The following is a 19,876-nucleotide window of genomic DNA, read 5'->3' as shown; positions in this document are numbered from 1 at the left end:
ATTATATTATCCCTTTTTATTTTTTTTAAAGAGTATCAATAATGGTTTCCTATACACCCTATGAATCACGATGACTCGAACCTCTAACTTATTGAATAGAAGAAAAGCGTCTTAACAACTGAGTTGGACATTACATGCATTAATTTCACATTAACATTAAAAATAACACAATTTTATTCGATTAATATCAAATTGTATAAAGAAAAGAACTTAGTGCATAATTTATAAGAAATGAATCTAAGTTAAATCAATCATTAACGAATTTTGATTGTAGCAAGGACTCAGTTGCAAGTGACAACAAATCAATTGACTATTACAATACCCCAATTCCGTTAAATTCCCAAATGCTCAGTTTTGGTACACGGAATTGAAATTGAATTGTAAGAAATTGATTTCTAATTCAATTCCAAATCGTGAAATGAAGTAATTGATAAGAAATTGAATTTGAATAATTTGTGCACACACTGTATACACACTATACACAAAATACACACTCATACAGTTCACACAAACTACACATACTATGTACACATAATACACACACCGCACACACTACACACATTTCACACACTACACACACAACACAAATTTCACACATTTCCCGCACTACACATATTTCACACATTACACAAATTTCACACACTACACACATTTCACACACTTCACCCACAAAACACACATTTCACACACTACACAAACTACACAAATTTCACACACTACACAGACTACACAAATTTCACACACTACACACATTTCACACACTACACACACTACACAAATTTCACACACTACATACATTACACAAATTTCACACATTTCTCGTACTATACACATTTTGCACGCTACACACGCTGCACAAATTTCACACACTTTCACACTTTACACATTTCAAGCATCCGATTTTTGGATTTTTTTTTCAGTTTTAGATTTTTTTCCGATCTGAATAAAAAAATTGGAATTTTTCAAAAGTTTAAATTGAACCAAATTTGAAATTTTGGTTTATGAATAGTGTGTGTATTTTGTGTAAAATTTGTGTCGTGTGTATTTTGTGTGTAATGTATGTAGTATGTGTATAGTGTATGTAGCGTGTGTATTTTGTGTAGTGTGTGCAGTGTGAAATGTGTTTAGCGTGTGAAATGTGTGTAATGTGGGAAATGTGTGAAATTTATGTGGTGTGTGAAATGTTTGTAGTGTCTGAAATTTGTTTAGTGTGTAGTATGTGAAATGTGTGTAGTGTGTGAAATTTGTGTAGTGTGTGAAATGTGTGTAGTGTGGGAAATGTGTGAAATTTACGTAACGTATGAAATTTGTGTAGTGTGTGAAATGTGTGTAATGTGTGTAGTGTATGAAATTTGTGTAGTGTGTGCAGTGCATGTTGCGTGTGAAATTTGTGTAGTGTGTGCAGTGCATGTAGCGTGTGTAGCGTGTGAAATGTGTGAAATGTGCGAAGTGTGTGTAGTGGGTAGTGAAACTATCAATTTTAGTTTTATGATTATTTGAAATTCCAATTTTCTTCAATTTGATATGAAATTCAAATCATGGAATTAAAAATTTTAGAATTATAATTCAATTTCAATCTATACATTTTTTTGATATCAATTAATGTAATTGAAATTGGAATCGCCGAACTCACCCAAATTCAATTTCATACTAGCTGTCTACTCCAGCTCCCAAATTTCCATCTATTCCCCGTCCCTGCTCTGCTCACTCACGATTCACACACACACACACACACATGTTAATGTCGAGCTTGAGAGACAGAAATTCAGGGTGAAGGGAAGGTTCGTTCCGGGACCGGGAAGAGAGTTCGAAATGGGGGATAGATCCGCTGAGCTGGGTGCTGATGTGTTGATTTCCGGCGAGAAGAACACAGTTTCAGACGGATGAATTCCTAGAGAGGTTCGGGCACTTGACTTCTTCTTTTTATTGATTGGAGTATTATTATTGTTTGGGTCGAATAATTTACCCTGAACGGATTTGAGATTTTGCAATTTTTGGGGCGTCGGTCAATCTGGCACCAGATTGAGTTGCTGTAAAAAAATGATAATGAAGATTTGATTTTTAGTCTGTTGTTGACACAGACTGGAGGATAACTGGATCTTGTTACACGGAGTTACCTGAATTTGCGATTTTTCCTTGTTTGCGGAAGTGAATACTGAATGACTGGTTGCGGATATTTAAAATGTGGGTTGGAGCAAGATGGAATTAAAATTGTCAACTTTACTATTGGTGAGACAGGTGGTCTTTATATGTGAGGCGGAATGGGAGATTTTCTGGTCAAAATCTTTGTTGAGATTTGATCTCATTTAACTCATGTTTTATTTGTATGCTAAGGTCTTCATTTTGATTTGCAGTTTCATCAATCATGATTTCATTAGCCATTAGGAGAAGATCTTTAACAAATGATTTGCACAAATCTGCCTTTTTGCTTTGCATGGAATTTGATGGAGGAAACACATAATTATTATGATAAGTATTATCGCCAATGCTATTGGGATTGGTTTAGACTTGGAATGTTTTTTTAGCTTCCATGACACATTTTGTTGCGCTTGTAAACTGATTGTCTGATTTCAGCTGGAGCTTATAATCTTTCCCCATTTAAGAAATTCTTCAATATTTATTATACTTTGCTGGATGGCACTCTAAAACTTCTATATTTACAAAACTTGGTGATTGTATATGTGACTAAATAATTTAACCTAAATAAAAAGGGGTGAAATTTATGAGATGGGTTTACATCATGAATGTAATATGGAAGCAGTGTTTGAATCTGAAAATTTTCCTTTTTAGCTAATGTAATTGAATTCTGCTTTCGTGTTTTATAGGCGATTTCTGGGCAGTTGGATGTGATTGGGATCACTGATGGACATGAACACAATGAGTACAGATAGGATGAATTTGTGAAGTTGGGAGTTGTTTGCATTTTGTATTCTACTCGGGGAAGAAATGAAGGCTGGGAGTGCGGCAAAACTGATTGTCGATGCGCTGCTGCAGCGGTTCCTTCCTCTTGCCAGGCGACGTATTGAAACTGCTCAAGTTCAGGTAAGGTTGTTTGTGTCTGTGTATGATATTTTAGTGATTGAGATATTCTAGTTTTAGTGCGGTTCTGCAGTTCATTGTATTCATATGTAATGTTTATGTTGGATTCTGATGCAAAGTACCATTCAACCAGTTAGATTCTAGCAATATGGCTTAGATTGGTGAAGGATCGACCTATTGGTATGACAAAGTTACTGCATATTAAATAAAAAAGGTATTAGCACTTTAGCAGTCTATATGGTAGTTGAGTAATCGATGAGATCACTATATTGGGAGAGTTTATGAATATATCCCTGGTTCTTGACTCTACATTTTTCTCATAATTAGCAATACATGCTCGAGTAACTGTGGCTCAACAAATTTGCAGGATGGACAGTATCTTCGGCCATCAGATCCAGCTTACGAACAAGTATTGGATTCTTTAGCGATGGTGGCTCGACATACCCCTGTACCTTTACTTGAGGCTCTTTTAAGATGGAGAGAAAGGTTTTTCTTTCTCCATAATATTGTTTCTTGTTACTCGCCAGTCAACTAAAAAGTAACATTCCTTTAATGAATTTATCTTTAAATGTAGTCTTAAGTAGCTATGTTATCTCTTGAATACATCATCCAATTAAACTCCACAAACAAACAATAAGATATAGGAATATATCAAACAATGAGTAGTTGACTTGCTGGCTAGCAGGCCTTTTTATTTGCAGACTAACTCATTAGAAAGCTCCACCTCTTGGGTTTGAACTTGCTTAATATACAGGTAATATTGTCCTGGCTAATCTGGATTGTATTATTCTGCAATACTAATCCCTTGAACGATGTCGGGCTATGACATAATTGGTTTTCCATCTATATGCTTGCAAATAGAGTAGTCATTGACTAAAACATATAGCTTTATGGTTAAGTGATCTTGTACTTTAGTTGCAGATTTCAGGTTGTTGCCAGCTTTTACCAGTTTAAGTTCAACTGTCCAGTTATAAGATAGTTTATATCATAGTCTATGCTCAATGCTATATAGCTACCCAAAGTAACTGATTAGTGCACTGTTTGAAGAAACTTCAGTAATCTCCCAAAACAGGCCACGGTTATAAAAGGCTCCTCCAGAATGACTCTTTGGATGGTCAATCAGATAACTGACTTTACTCTTCTAAATTTCCTTCTGAAGTTTTATTTGAACGAACATTTATAGGTTTTGTGGATATGAAAAACACCTACGCTAGCCTATAGGTTTCAAATACTATAGAGTAATGCACAAGTCTAGAAATAGTGGTTTAACAAAACAAGCTTAGTGAATCAATGATGTTTGATACTTTCCTTCATTGAGTTGACTTAAGCTGTTAATTGATTGACTGATGAGACTTTCCCTGGTACCAGCTCTACATTGATTTCTACCAGATCAGTATGTAAGATCCCTAAGGTTACCAAAATTTTTAATCTTCCATTATATGCTCTAACCTATTCAACATGATGATATTGGCTGTTTCAGATGATCAATCTCAATTGTCTATTTGACAGGAAAGTATAGATCCTTGATTAAAATTCAGATATTAACATGCAAGCTTGACTGAAAAGGTGTATATATGATAATAACACCTAATTCTACAGTGGCTTTGAATTGTTGTCTGTTTAGTAGTAGGGATATACTATATCTGTTTGCCCTTAATAGTTAATATTTTCATTTGTATATAAGAAGGCCTTTTGGGTTAACTGTGCAGTGAATCTCCAAAAGGTGCAAATGATGCTTCAACATTTCAAAGGAAGGTTAGTCTCTCTTCATTCTTATGAAAGTTACTTTCACACCCTGTCTCTTCGTTCTTATGAAAGTTACTTTCACATTCTTCCACACCCTGTCAGGGTAGTTAGTTTTGTTTCTCTGTCCATTTTCCATTTGATTGTATAGAAGATAGTATGTGATAATACTAAGGTGCTGTTCTAGGAAATGGTTAGATGATACTGAGTGGGAGACAGGATTTGAAAAATAATTAGTCACAAGACTAAACATGAATTAAAGAAGATATAATTCAATGTGATGAAAGTGGATTATTTGCAGAGTGATGCACTTGAAAGTTGAATATGAACAAGCAATTTCAACTAGAATATGCATCTGGTTTTGATAGCCTAGCCTGAGAGGATATAGCTATCATCTCAACAATTTTCTTAGTGAAGGATATGTCTTTAAAATTCTCAAGTTCTAGTCTTTAATGCATCTATCTTTTAGTTGTTGACTTGTTTCTCAATATAATCCTGAGAAAACAACTAAAACAAATCTTGAGAAGAACTTGGAGCTCTTCATAAAGCAAGTATATTTTTTTCAGTAACTGCATGTCGTATAACTTGTGTGCTAACCATGATGTTGACTTATGGGAATTATGGTTTAATTTTTTATCGAGGTAACAAATTGTATTTGTTGGTTGGATGCATGTTGATTGTTGAATAGATTTTGATAATCCTATATAAATAAATCATGCATGAGTCCATTAAAAAGATGTGAACACTATTTAGTGTTTGACTAATGGTTAAAATTTTATCATTCTATGACAGTATTAAGGGTTTTTTCTTTTTTGATTCTAGACTACAATTAACATTCCTCGAGTGTACTGGACTTTTTTTTATTCCGCCTTTGGGAGAGACGCATGACCCTCATGCGTCTCTTGTTAATGAAACGCATGACGAAGATGCGTCTTTCATAGAGACGCATGAGGGACATGCGCCTATCAATTTTTTCGATTTTTTTTACCGACGCATAAGTGTTATGCGTCTTAGGGAGAGACGCATCTCCCTCATGCGTCTTTTGTTTTTTTTTTAATTTCACGGACGACGCATGAGCGTAATGCTTCTTAGGGAGAGACGCATGAGGCTCATGCGTCTCTAATTAGCATAAAATCCATGCACAGAGGCAATAGCCTCATTCAGACGCGAGAGAAAGAGAGAACGGGCGATTTCAGACGATTTTTCCTTGGCAATTCCGGCGAATCCGACGATTTCCCCTCGTATTCCGGTAAGTTTCCTCCAATCTTTCAACATTTCTCCCTTATTTGTTGTTTATTTGGAGGAAACTTACCGGAATACGAGGGGAAATTGTCGGATTAGCCGGAATTGCCAAGGAAAAATCGTCTGAAATCGCCCGTTCTCTCTTTCTCTCGCGTCTGAATGAGGCTACTGCCTTTGTGCGTGGATTTTATGCGAATTAGAGACGCATCCCTAAGACGCATGAGCCTCATGCGTCGTCCGTGAAAAAAAAAAAAACAAAAGGCGCATGAGGGAGATGCGTCTCTCCCTAAGACGCATAACACTTATGCGTCGTTAAAAAAAATCGAAATAATTGATAGACGCATGTCACTCATGCGTCTCCATGAAAGACGCATCTCCGTCATGCGTTTCATTAACAAGAGACGTATGAGGGTCACGCGTCTCTCCTAAAGGCGGAATAAAAAAAGTCCAGTACACTCGAGGAATGTTAATTGTAGTCTAGAATCAAAAAAGAAAAAACCCCAGTATTAATGTGTAAGTGGGATTTACTTAACTGATATACTGATACTGGTCCTAACTCCTAAGAGAACCATTTTAGTTTTATCTTCTTTTTTTCTGAAGCAAAAGATTTCAAGACTATTCCAGTAAACTCAATTCATAATAACTTTGGTTTCCTTATTATGTTAATCATACAGCTTGCAGTGGAATGTATTTTTTGCTCTGCATGTATTCGCTTTGTAGAGTGCTGTCCACAAGAAGGACTTACAGGTTTGTTCACGCAGTTACTGTCCCTTGAATCTTATGCCAAAGTGAATCCCATGATCCCATAAAAAAAACTTCCTGATTTATGTTTGCCATCTATCTTCCTTTGGCTGGGACTTCTCAACCCTCCCCCACCCCTTAATAGAAGAAAAATAATTTAAAAATTCTAATGGTCTTCCCCTTTTGGCAGAAAAACTCTGGATTGGGCTTGAAAACTTTGTCTTCGATTGGTTGATTAATGCAGACAGGTAATCGTGACCTAACTTTGTCTAAAAGCTGGTGTATGATTACAAATTTTAGTCAAACTATCTAGCAGATTCCACACCTGACTTATGCTAAATATGTGATATCTTTGGCTGGTGTATATTCCCAGGTTGATGTGCATGAAATCTATAAAGTGACAAGATTGGGTTGAATTTTTTTTGTTGGCTAAAATAGTTTTCATGCCATGCAGAGTATATAAGCTGTCATAATTATTGTGGATATAGTTGTTTTTAGCTATACTTTCCTGCTAGTTTTGATAGTGAAGATGTTAGTCAAATAAAAAAATTATTAGCTATATCCTCTCAGAGACCTGAAGATTCCTCTAGATGTTCTGTTTAATGGAATGATTCTTTGTGGTGTTTTCTTTTTATGCCTAACAATATAAGTAAGCAGGATAAGTGCTGAAAATAGGCTCATATACCAGTACATATTTAATGGTGGATGCTTTCTACCTCCCAGATTTTTTTTCTCTTATTGACAAAAGACTTTCAAACTTAGTTTAGAGTTTCAATGTAGGGAGATAGTGGTCTCACATCTGTTGATTATATGAAAAATCAAAAGGGATGCTTTCTTTAAAGCTATTGATACTACTTGTTGCATGGTTTGATGATTTGCTAATTTTGCTTGCATCCAAATCTGTTGATTATATGAAAAATAAAAAAGGATGCTTTCTTAAAAGCTATTGATACGACTCGTTGTGTGGTTCGATGATTTGCTAATTTTGCTTGCAACGAACTCCCTAAGTTTTCTTTTATGTTGCATCTTAGCTTGATTGCATTAGAACAGCACCCTCACTTATTTTTTATTTATTTTTATTTTCTTTGGATTCTTTGGGAATGACAGGGTCGTCAGCCAAGTCGAATATCCTTCTCTTGTTGACTTAAGGGGACTTCTGCTAGACCTAGTCGCACAGCTCCTTGGTGCTCTATCACGTATCAGGTATGGATATAATAGTAAATTGGCGAGTATCATGTGCACTGGTGTAACCAAGAGAAAAGCATAGCATCATATATGTGCTGGGGTGTCTGCTGATAATTTTCCCAAAAGGTGTTAATTTATGTTTTCCCAGATCCTCACTTGGTTTCCTTGTGTTATCTCATCTGCCACTCAAGTTAAGTTACAATTATGTATGAAAAAAAGAGGAAAATGAGTTTGAAACAGTGTATGAGGCCGGCCTCTAGAAAAGAGACTTAGTTACTTCGTTGTTATATTTTATGTTTATGATATGAACTGCACACTTAGACACTTTGGATATTTCAATTACTCAAGTTATAAATTGTGAACGACATGACATTCCAAATTTATTAAAAGTGGATGATGCCATTCCAGGTTTTTATAGCTTCTGTTTCTTGTATTATGAGGACTCGGTTAATGTCATGATCAGCACCGTTTTAACTTTTATGGAAACATTGTTTCTTGTGGATAACAGGATGAACACTTTTTACACAAGTAAACATTTATGAGGTCCATGTACAATGGCCAAGCTATAAATTATAATACCTTTCATGATTATTGATTAGGAGACAGCTCCATAAAATATACTATATCCGTCCATTACCAATAGTCTCGGTAGTGCACAACACACATTTTACTGTAAAATTGGTAAGGAGAGAGAAAAAAATGATTTGAGTATTGTTAGTTGAAGATGGACGAATAGGAGAGAGAGTGGGGAAAAATGGTGGGCCAAAAGGGACTAAATTTTGTGAATGGGCCAAAATGGAAAAAAGAGATTATTGGTTGTGGACGGAGGAGTATTTTTTTAAGTGGCAGCAAGACTTGGGATTGAATTCATTTCTGCTATTTATTCAAAGTTTGGAACTTGTGGCTTGATTGTGACATTTCTTTAGTTTCATCATCCGTCATTACTATATTATTAATAATGTGTTTTAAAGTCTTTATGATGCACTACAATCTGATTCAGTATTTACATGCCTTTATTGTTCTCTAGATTTAGTTCTGTGACTGAACGCTTCTTCATGGAGCTTAATACTCGCCGAATTGATACTAGTGTTGCAAGGAGTGAAACACTCAGTATTATCAACGGGATGCGTTACCTCAAACTTGGGGTATGTCTGAGTTATTCTCATTGAACAGTAAGCTGTTAGCAAAACATTTGCGTGACAAAGAGATGACGTTATTCAGGTTAAAACAGAGGGAGGTCTGAATGCATCTGCCTCCTTTATTGCAAAAGCCAACCCTCTAAATCGTGCTCCTCACAAGCGTAAAAGTGAACTTCACCATGCACTTTGCAACATGCTTTCAAATATACTAGCACCACTTGCTGATGGTGGAAAAGGTCAGTGGCCTCCTACTGGCGTTGAACCTGCATTGACCTTTTGGTATGATGCTGTTGTAAGAATACGGGGGCTGTTGATGCACTGGATGGACAAACAAAGTAAACATATAGCTGTAAGTTTCAGTGTTACAAACCATTAGTCTCTGTTACAAGTAATTTTGATCAATGAAGTAAAATACCAATGTTTGTCCAATAAACTCTCGTTTCATTCAAGAGTATACCCAATACTGCCATGGTATATTATTCTTGAAAAAAATGAAATGCCCGGTTACAATCTTTGTGCTGCAGCTGCTTGACCTTACTTTTCATAAACAAATTTTATTATGTTTTTTTATCTGTTTTGTGTCATTAATTCAACAATCAATTGTTATCTTTTTGATGAATTCCAATTTCCATATGACGAAAATGATACTCCATATCTACTTCTTTCCTGTCTAATTTGATGTTGTGTTATCACGAATATGCTTATATATTAGAACCTTATAATCCTGACAATATCTTGATGATGCCAAAGTGTTGTATTCTTCCATGATGTCGGATAAATTTGGTCTTGAGTGGATGTTGTAATTTATAAAATTTTCACTACTCCCTTATAGGAGTTACTAATGTTTATCTAAATAAAATTCCATATTTCACTTTTTGTCACCCCCATATTTGGATGGACAATCTAGTTAATTTTCCCTAGTCAACTGCTTTCTGAAAATTGATGAATTAGAAGTATCCTTCTACCCATAATAGTACAACTAGAAAACTTAAATGATATTGCTTTATTTATTTTTTGATATCTACTTAGAATATTAAACTAATTTAGTAAAGGAAAAACACTATTGTTTATCGATGTCAAGTTGTCAACATCAGTTGTTGATAATTGGTGGTGAAGAAATCGCCTTATGGAAATAGAGCTTATGTGGGGCATGGTGACAGGAATAAAATGATAGACTAGTGGCAAGGGGGACAATGCTTTTATTACTGATAATATCATCAATAAATTCGGTTCATCTTGTTTTGGTCTCTATGGCAATCTTATATTTTATGCTAAAGATGTTATCTGTTCTAATGTATCTTGCATGACTCGACTAACATGAGTTTTTTCTTTGTTTAGGTCGGTTACCCTTTGGTGACCCTTCTCCTATGCCTTGGCGACCCTAATGTTTTCCTTGGTAATATTGGTTTGCACATGGAACAACTGTACAAACATCTTAGGGTAAGTTTAGTATAGTCTGAGCTGTTATGATTTGATATCAGCATAATTAATTTTGTACCATATATTTGTGTGTGTATTTATAACTTCGTCTTTTAGGAATTTTAGTATTTGATTGATTTTATGTTTCAGGATAAGAACCACCGCTTCATGGCATTAGATTGTTTGCATCGTGTTCTGAGGTTTTACTTGAGTGTCCATGGTGATAAACAGCCTCCAAATCGTGTATGGGATTACCTAGACAGTGTTACCTCTCAGCTTTTGACAATTCTCAGGAAAGGAATGCTCACACAGGATGTCCAACATGACAAACTTGTGGAATTCTGTGTAACTATAGCAGAACATAATCTTGATTTTGCAATGAATCACACGATTCTTGAATTGCTGAGGCAAGATAGTCCCGAGGCAAAGGTGATTGGTCTTCGTGCATTGCTTGCCATTGTTATGTCTCCTACTAGCCAGCATGCTGGGTTGGAAATTCTTCACGGTAGTTTTTAATTCCTTAACCATGAAGTATACCGTGTCTTTTCCTTTAGAAGAAAATCCCATCTTACAGTTTTTGTGCTGCATTGGCACTTGGCAGTTCATAATATTGGCCACTACATCCCAAAAGTTAAGGCTGCAATTGAAGCCATTTTGAGATCTTGCCATAGAACCTATAGCCATGCTCTTCTTACTTCTTCAAGGACCACGATAGGTATATTCTAAAGCCCTTGCACGTCTTTATGCTTAAAGATGGGATATTATCTGGGCATGTTGATCCTCACATCACATGAAGCATTATAAACTTGACAAATATATTTTTTGCTTTATTGGTATTCGTCATCTAGGCTTAGTGTTTTATAAACTCTTTGAAGAAAGAGGAAGTGCTGGAGCCTGGAAATCGAACTGTAATAAATTAGTCCTTCTTGATCTTGCACAGGTTGATTTCAAGAAACATCTATTATAAGGGAATTGTCATTCTCATATGTTTGGTACTCTCAGGATATATCATCTGGAGCAATCACATCCACTGACTGCCTCTTCAATGCATTCTTGAATCATATTAACCCCTTTGCTATCATACTGTGTCCTCCATGCCTGTGGCTATAGTCATAGGCTTGTCGTAACTATTGGAAAAATATTATTAGTACTTCATTAACTAATAACCTTCTCATTCAATACGTAGATAAACTAGATTAAGATTATATTAATATTGAAGTGAGCATTATTTCTGCATATTCGCAGCCAGGAAACTTTGGTTTAAGAAATATGATCTGTTTCAAAACCCGACTGGAAAAAAGCACCAATAGATCAGTGCATAAGTTTTTCATCTTCCATGTTTTATCCGCCTCTAATGATGGCTTCTCACTTTTAACTCACATTATTTGTATTTTGCCTTATTGGGTTTAATTTAATGCTCTTAGTATTTGAGCATTATTTCAGTATGTATAATAGTTAATAATATAAACCCAACCATACATATTTTAGACATTTGAATTAGACCTGTGAAGTGCTTTATATGTTTGCCGAACTGCCTCCTGTATGTTGCAACGGACCAACATAAAACTGATAAATAGTTCTCAGATGCTGTCACGAAAGAGAAATCCCAAGGGTATCTTTTTCGCTCGGTGCTAAAGTGCATACCCTATCTCATCGAGGAAGTCGGAAGAAGTGATAAAATCACGGAAATAATACCTCAGCATGGCATTAGCATTGATCCTGGAGTTCGTGAGGAAGCTGTGCAGGTCCTGAATCGGATTGTGAGATACCTCCCTCATCGCCGCTTTGCAGTTATGAGAGGTATGGCAAATTTCATCCTACGCCTTCCAGATGAGTTCCCCCTTCTTATTCAGACATCATTGGGACGCCTACTTGAACTCATGCGTTTTTGGAGAGCTTGCCTATTAGATGATAAGTTGGAAAATGATGGCCTTGATGCAAAACCCTTGCGAAAAAACGAGGGATTAAAGAGGTCATCATTCAAATCTCAGGAGGCACTTGAGTTCCGTGCTTCAGAGATAGATGCAGTTGGTCTTATATTCTTAAGTTCTGTAGATAGTCAGATCAGGCATACTGCTTTGGAGTTGCTGCGTTGTGTCCGTGCTCTACGACATGATATTCGAGAACTTTGCATGCAAGAACGTCCAGATCATATCTTGAAAAGTGAAGCTGAACCAATATTCATAATCGACGTTCTAGAAGAGAATGGGGTAAGTAACTGATTCTGGCTCCAGCTAGTTCTGTTGTTTAGTGTCTTTATTTTTCAATAGTGAATGTTTCATACCATGTTTAAAGTAGGAGTGAAATTTATTTCAGGATGATATTGTTCAGAGCTGCTACTGGGATTCTGGTCGTCCTTTTGACCTGAAACGTGAGTCGGATGCTGTACCTCCTGATGTAACTCTTCAGTCTATAATGTTTGAGAGTCCTGATAAATATAGATGGGCTCGATGTCTAAGTGAGATTGTCAAGTATGCGGCTGAACTCTGTCCTAGTTCTGTTCGGGAGGCAAAGTAAGTAATATCTTTATGATCAACTCTCCCAGATATGCTATCTAAGGTTTTCTCAGATTATATGTGAGGACTTCCTATGAAGCAGCAAACTTAACGAATCATTACCCTAACAATACAATAAGGCCTGGAACTAAAGAATAAACAAAGCTGTGGTGTTCTATATTGCAGATAAAATGACGTAATCAATTATTCAGGTTCTCTTGTGACTGTATTTAAACAGTTAGGTTTAACTTCTATTGCAGATTAGATATTATTCAGCGTCTTGCTCATATCACACCAACGGAATTGGGGGGAAAGGCTTATCAATCGCAGGACACTGACAATAAGCTGGATCAATGGCTCATGTATGCAATGTTTGCATGCTCATGCCCAATTGATAGTCGAGAAGGTGGGGGTTCAGCAGCGACAAAAGAACTATTCCATCTGATTTTTCCTTCCCTCAAATCTGCCTCTGAACTACATGTAGTAAGTAATTGCTACTGCCAACAATCTTTCGAAATGTTCTTTGGATCTCAGTTCTGATATAATTTCTTCCTTCCAGTCCAGTTTATGAATATGGTGAAGCCAGTTGTAGGAAATCTGTCTTATAAATCATGGATTAGTTTCTATAACAATTTATGAATTTATTGCCAATGAAACTGACATCAGTCAGAAAAGGACCCTCTGAAGTCTGAACTTTATGGGGCAACCTTCCACTCGAGGGAAAACTTGTAGTAGGATTTAAGACAACAGAAAATTTTGCATATAATTAATTTAATGCTAAGCAGATTGAGAGTGGATAATATCAACCGTGATGTGTTCTCTTCTTAAAACTGATTAAAAAGGTCCCTGTAAGAGTCAACTTGAATGTCAAGATATATTCTGAATTTACAACATTCAGGGGAGGGTGTGTGCGAGTTACAAAACTAGCATTTCATGTTGTACTATAAATTAAGGTAAAAGATAATGTTATTACATTCTGGATTGATATTTTAAAACTTTTAAAGGATGTGTCGTAAAGTTGAAAACACATTTTAGAAAATTCTTTGAATTGGTGTAGATATCTTGCTTCACAAGATCTTAATGTGTGAAAAGCAAACCCACATCTAATGATAATTCTGCTGAGTTGTCTAGAGCACAAGAGGCTAGGGTTACTATGTGAATTTCCAAAAATCATAAAGACTTGCTTCGGTACAAGGGGAAATGTTAAATTGATAGCAGTTTCTGGATCATACCTCTGCTAGTACGATACCTATTCTATCTGCATACGTCTGGGGATTCTTAGGGTGATGCAAACTGCCTATTCTTTGTATTGTGAGTTATTCCACTTACTCAAGAGAAAGCCAGTACTTTTTACACTAAATTTGCTAAATTTTGTTTCTCTTTCGTGTTAACTTGGCGTCTCAATGCATAGCACAATTTATTTCCTTACCTGGGTTGTCTTAGCTAGTTAACAGTTTCAAACACACTGATTTGTACCGTTGCATCCATTATGAAATAGAGGTGGTTTCTTCAACTATTTTGGCATTGTGCATGGACATGGCATCATATTAGAATAGCAAAGCATGCTGAATATCGCTAAAATAATGACTTTTGCCCTGATTTGCAAATTTGACTTGACTTTTAAAACACATCAAATACCACTTTCTGTTCATGGGTAAACAATTGTATGTTAATTAATATTTACTCTCTCCGCATTTGCAGCATGGAGCCACCATGGCACTTGGTCACTCACATCTGGATATTTGCGAGATAATGTTCAGTGAGCTTGCATCATTTATAGATGAGGTGTCTATGGAAACAGAGGGAAAACCAAAGTGGAAGGTACATTTCACAATGGAACACCTAGGATTTCCCAGCCTTTTAATCTGTGTGTGTGTGTGTCTCCCTTCTCTTTATTTTAAAGTATGTGCTATGTATCCCTTGCTGCAATCTTTCTCTGTAACCACCCACTCATTTTCTAAAGAGTGTATAGTGATTACTGGCCTATTATATGAATGTTTCAAAGTAGATCTTTTTGAAATTTTTGAAAGTCTTTTCTCAAACTGTCAGCAAAATCCATCAAATTCAGACACACTCTTTCACTCTTGTCAAATATAGCAGATACGTGGTTGATTTAATTTGTAATTGGTATTTATGCAGAGTCAAAAGTCTCGCCGAGAAGAACTCCGTATCCATATCTCAAACATTTATCGCACAGTTGCTGAAAAAGTATGGCCTGGCATGTTAGGCCGCAAACCTGTTTTTCGCCTTCATTACTTGAAGTTCCTTGAAGAAATAACTAGGCAGATTTTGACATCGCCTCCTGAGAATTTTCAAGAGATACAACCCCTCCGATATGCACTTGCTTCTGTTCTGCGATTTTTGGCTCCTGAATTTGTTGATTCAAAGTCAGAAAAATTTGATATTAGAACTAGAAAGAGACTTTTTGATCTCCTCATTACCTGGGGTGATGACACAGGCAGTACCTGGAATCAGGATGGTGTTGGTGATTATCGACGCGAAGTTGAACGTTACAAGTCCAGTCAGCATTCTAGGTCAAAGGACTCAATTGACAAACTTTCATTTGATAAAGAGCTGGGCGAACAAGTCGAAGCAATACAATGGGCCTCGATGAATGCAATGGCCTCTCTGTTGTATGGACCATGCTTTGATGATAGTGCACGCAAGATGAGTGGCCGTGTTATTTCTTGGATCAATAGCCTCTTTATAGAGCCTGCACCCAGAGCACCATTTGGATTTTCACCAGCTGATCCAAGAACTCCATCATCTTATACAAAACATACTGGAGATGTTGGGCGGGCAGCAACCGGCCGTGATAGGCATAGAGGTGCTCACCATCGGGTGTCTCTGGCGAAATTGGCCCTGAAGAACCTTCTCCTCACTAATTTAAACTTATTTCCTGCCTGCATTGATCAGGTAAACCATGAAGTCCAGTACTGCACTAAACTATCAGTTTGCATGTTTTCCATGGGCATCCTCCAAGGAGGCTAATTTGTTTAACCATATTGTTGACAATGCAAATAGATTTGTGTTGTTAAGTTGCATAACAAATGTTCCCTCTTGAACGTAATGCTTGAATGAGTTATGCTTATAATCATTGTATCTTCTGTGAGTTTTACTTGATGTCCATATCTTGCTCCTACTGTTAGTTAGAAGTGGCTGCCTAATGCATCTCATATCATCATTGTAGTAGTAAGTTGACGTGGCAAAGACTTCTTCGTTAGGAATATTTGAAACACATAGCACTTTCTGTATTCATGTACTCAGGTTGTATGCTTCCCAGATTGCGATTTCTTTCATCATTCACAATACCTAATTTAATTTTATCTGGCAGTACTGATTAGATTGGATATTTGATGCAGTGCTACTATTCTGATGCTGCAATAGCTGACGGCTACTTCAGTGTCTTGGCTGAAGTCTACATGCGTCAAGAGATTCCTAAATGTGAAATTCAGAGGCTATTAAGCTTGATTCTTTACAAAGTGGTGGATCCATCTAGGCAAATTCGTGATGATGCTCTTCAAATGCTTGAGACACTCTCTGTTCGTGAATGGGCTGAGGATGGTCTTGAGGGTGCAGGTAGCTATCGAGCTGCTGTTGTCGGCAACCTTCCTGACTCTTATCAGCAGTTCCAATACAAACTCTCCTGTAAACTTGCTAAAGATCATCCAGAATTGAGCCAACTTCTTTGTGAAGAGATAATGCAGAGGCAACTTGATGCAGTGGACATAATTGCACAACATCAAGTTTTGACGTGCATGGCCCCGTGGATTGAGAACCTCAATTTTTGGAAATTGAAGGACTCTGGTTGGAGTGATAGATTGCTAAAGAGTCTTTATTATGTAACATGGCGACATGGGGATCAGTTCCCTGATGAAATTGAGAAGCTATGGAGCACGATAGCTAGTAAACCTAGGAATATAAGTCCTGTTTTGGATTTCTTGATCACAAAAGGGATCGAGGATTGTGATTCAAATGCATCAGCTGAAATAAGTGGAGCATTTGCCACTTATTTCTCAGTTGCCAAGAGGGTTAGTTTATACTTAGCTCGAATTTGCCCCCAGCGCACCATTGATCACTTGGTTTACCAGTTGGCACAGAGGATGCTTGAAGATACTGTGGAGCCTCTGAGACTTGGTGCTAATAAAGATGATGCTGGGGGAGGAATTGTCCTAGAGTTCTCTCGGGCACCTGCCGTGGCCCAAATAACCTCCACTGTGGACAGCCAGCCTCACATGTCACCTTTACTCGTCCGTGGATCTCTTGACGGACCACTAAGGAACACTAGCGGAAGCTTGAGCTGGCGAACAGCAGCTGTTGGTGGCAGAAGTGCTTCAGGTCCGTTGGCTCCTATGCCCCCAGAACTTGGTGTTGTTCCTGTAACTGCTGGTCGCTCTGGGCAACTTCTACCCGCATTGGTCAACATGTCTGGACCACTAATTGGGGTGCGCAGTTCAACAGGAAGTTTACGAAGTCGCCATATGTCTCGAGACAGTGGAGATTACCTCATTGATACCCCAAATTCTGGGGAAGATGGATTTCACCCAGGAATTGGAGCTCATGGTGTAAATGCTAAAGAACTTCTGTCAGCATTGCAAGGTCACCAGCAACATACATTGACACAGGCGGACATCGCATTGATTCTTTTAGCTGAAATTGCCTATGAGAATGATGAGGATTTTCGAGAGCATTTGCCACTTCTCTTTCATGTGACATTCGTCTCAATGGACAGTTCAGAGGATATTGTGTTGGAGCATTGTCAACATCTCCTTGTTAATCTGCTGTATTCACTCGCTGGTCGGCACTTAGAACTGTATGATGTTGAGCATAATGAAGGAGAGAACAAGCAACAGGTTGTCAGCCTGATCAAATATGTCCAATCAAAGAGAGGTAGCATGATGTGGGAGAATGAGGACCCCACACTTACCAGGACTGAGCTGCCAAGTGCAGCACTCTTATCTGCTCTTGTGCAGAGTATGGTGGATGCAATTTTTTTTCAAGGAGATCTTCGAGAAACATGGGGGGCAGAAGCACTTAATTGGACTATGGAATGTACATCAAGGCACCTTGCTTGCCGGTCCCACCAAATATACCGTGCATTACGACCACGCGTCACAAATGATGCATGTGTTTCTCTCCTTCGCTGCTTGCACAGATGCCTGGGAAATCCAGTACCATCAGTTTTGGGATTTGTTATGGAAATTTTGTTAACTTTGCAGGTGATGGTGGAAAATATGGAACCTGAAAAAGTAATATTATATCCACAACTTTTCTGGGGCTGTTTTGCCATGATGCACACAGACTTCATTCATGTATATTGCCAGGTGCTTGAGCTTTTCTCTCGGGTAATTTATCGTCTGTCATTCAGGGACACAACGACAGAAAATGTGCTGCTCTCGAGCATGCCACGTGATGAGCTTGACACATCCATTTCAGATGGTCCTGAATTTCAGCGTATGGAGTCCAGGATTGTATCAGAAGTATCACCATCAACTTCAAAGGTTCCTGCATTTGAAGGAGTGCAGCCTCTTGTGCTCAAAGGACTGATGTCCACTGTCAGCCATGGTGTTTCCATTGAAGTTCTCTCTCAAATAACAGTGCCTTCCTGTGACTCGATATTTGGTGATGCAGAAACCCGCCTCTTGATGCATATTACAGGCTTACTTCCATGGCTCTGCTTACAGCTGAGTCAGGGTGCTGCGGAACCAGCTTCACCATTGCAACAACACTATCATAAAGCTTGCACTGTTGCAACCAACATTGCAATATGGTGCCAGGCCAAATCATTGGATGAGTTAGCAACTGTGTTCATGGCTTACGCTTCTGGAGAGATTAAGGGTATAGAAAATCTTCTTGCCTGTGTCTCACCATTACTGTGCAATGAGTGGTTCCCTAAGCACTCTGCTTTGGCTTTTGGGCATCTCCTCCGGCTTCTGGAGAAAGGACCGGTCGAGTATCAACGTGTTATACTTCTTTTGCTGAAGGCTCTGCTCCAGCATACTCCTGTAGATGCGGCACAGAGTCCTCACATGTATGCGATTGTGTCCCAGCTGGTCGAGAGTACACTGTGCTGGGAAGCTCTTAGTGTTCTCGAAGCACTCTTACAAAGCTGTAGCTCTTTACCAGGTTCCCATCCACACGATCCGGGTTCTTTTGAGAATGGATATATGGGAATGGATGAGAAGATCCTCGCCCCTCAGACATCTTTTAAAGCTCGAAGTGGGCCATTGCAGTTTGCTGGTGGACTAGGATTCGGAACAGGCTTGACTCCGTCTGGGCAAGCCAATGCCGTTGAATCTAATACATCTCAAAAAGAATTAGCATTGCAGAATACTCGTTTGATGCTAGGGCGAGTCCTTGATAGTTGCACGCTTGGTAGGCGGAGGGATTATAGAAGGCTGGTCCCCTTCGTAACCACAATCGGGAACGTGTAGATCATTCTGTGCCACACTTCCTCGCCCTACGTGTGGTTTATTGCAGTCCACTGGGGATGCTTGGGAGGGGTGGGGTTAATGAATGTAAATAGTTATTAAATTAACTATAGTTGTTGTTCCATGATGTGAGGTTGATATGCATTGTTCATAGGTAGGACTTAGGAGGTAATATAATCTCTTGCATAAGTTTTGTGAAACTTTGTTAGTTTTTGAATTCTCTGATCTCAATTGTTGGTACATACATTCAGGTCTCAGGAATGAGATGCACATATAGATATTTGTCATGGATTATTAGGTAGCTAAGTTAAATATCATCTTAGTTTTCAATCATTTTTTTAGTACAATTTTATCTTCCACATTATTTATAGCTGAATGTAAATTCAAATTTTGGTGTTGTTTCTTTTGGTGTTTGGCTGAATTATTGGATTTTGTTTTATAG

At 37.8% G+C, this 19,876-nt stretch overlaps 1 protein-coding gene across 4 annotated transcripts; it reads left to right on the top strand.

Moving 5' to 3' along the window:
- The first annotated feature begins 1,628 nt into the window (after positions 1 to 1,628).
- LOC121810930 (protein furry homolog-like) lies at positions 1,629 to 19,871 on the top strand. Of its 4 annotated transcripts, none has more exons than XM_042211670.1 (19): positions 1,629 to 1,899; positions 2,082 to 2,184; positions 2,826 to 3,042; positions 3,407 to 3,525; positions 4,749 to 4,794; positions 6,699 to 6,771; positions 6,956 to 7,013; positions 7,873 to 7,968; positions 8,978 to 9,095; positions 9,172 to 9,438; positions 10,428 to 10,529; positions 10,659 to 11,013; positions 11,110 to 11,223; positions 12,093 to 12,718; positions 12,825 to 13,021; positions 13,264 to 13,486; positions 14,705 to 14,824; positions 15,143 to 15,919; positions 16,366 to 19,871. In XM_042211670.1, the coding sequence occupies exons 3-19, from the start codon at positions 2,947 to 2,949 to the stop codon at positions 19,435 to 19,437; spliced, it is 6,459 nt and encodes a 2,152-aa protein (XP_042067604.1). In that variant the 5' UTR covers positions 1,629 to 1,899; positions 2,082 to 2,184; positions 2,826 to 2,946; the 3' UTR covers positions 19,438 to 19,871. The 4 variants fall into 4 exon arrangements, with proteins under 4 accessions (XP_042067604.1, XP_042067603.1, XP_042067602.1 ...); XM_042211669.1 differs by having other exon boundaries at positions 2,082 to 2,229; XM_042211668.1 differs by lacking the exon at positions 2,082 to 2,184.
- The last annotated feature ends 5 nt before the right edge of the window (positions 19,872 to 19,876 follow it).

The sequence above is a fragment of the Salvia splendens genome, chromosome 7 (assembly GCF_004379255.2).
Source record: "Salvia splendens isolate huo1 chromosome 7, SspV2, whole genome shotgun sequence".
Classification (NCBI taxonomy): domain Eukaryota; kingdom Viridiplantae; phylum Streptophyta; class Magnoliopsida; order Lamiales; family Lamiaceae; genus Salvia; species Salvia splendens.
Note: the sequence above shows the minus strand (reverse complement) of the source record. Positions and strands in the feature narration are given on the sequence as shown.

Coding starts and splice junctions, on each gene's coding strand:
- LOC121810930 (XM_042211668.1), top strand. CDS start 2,947: ATGAAGGCTGGGAGTGCGGCAAAACTGATTGTCGATGCGCTGCTGCAG. Junction 14,825..15,142: donor AGGGAAAACCAAAGTGGAAG/GTACATTTCACA, acceptor GTATTTATGCAG/AGTCAAAAGTCTCGCCGAGA. Junction 15,920..16,365: donor TTCCTGCCTGCATTGATCAG/GTAAACCATGAA, acceptor TATTTGATGCAG/TGCTACTATTCTGATGCTGC.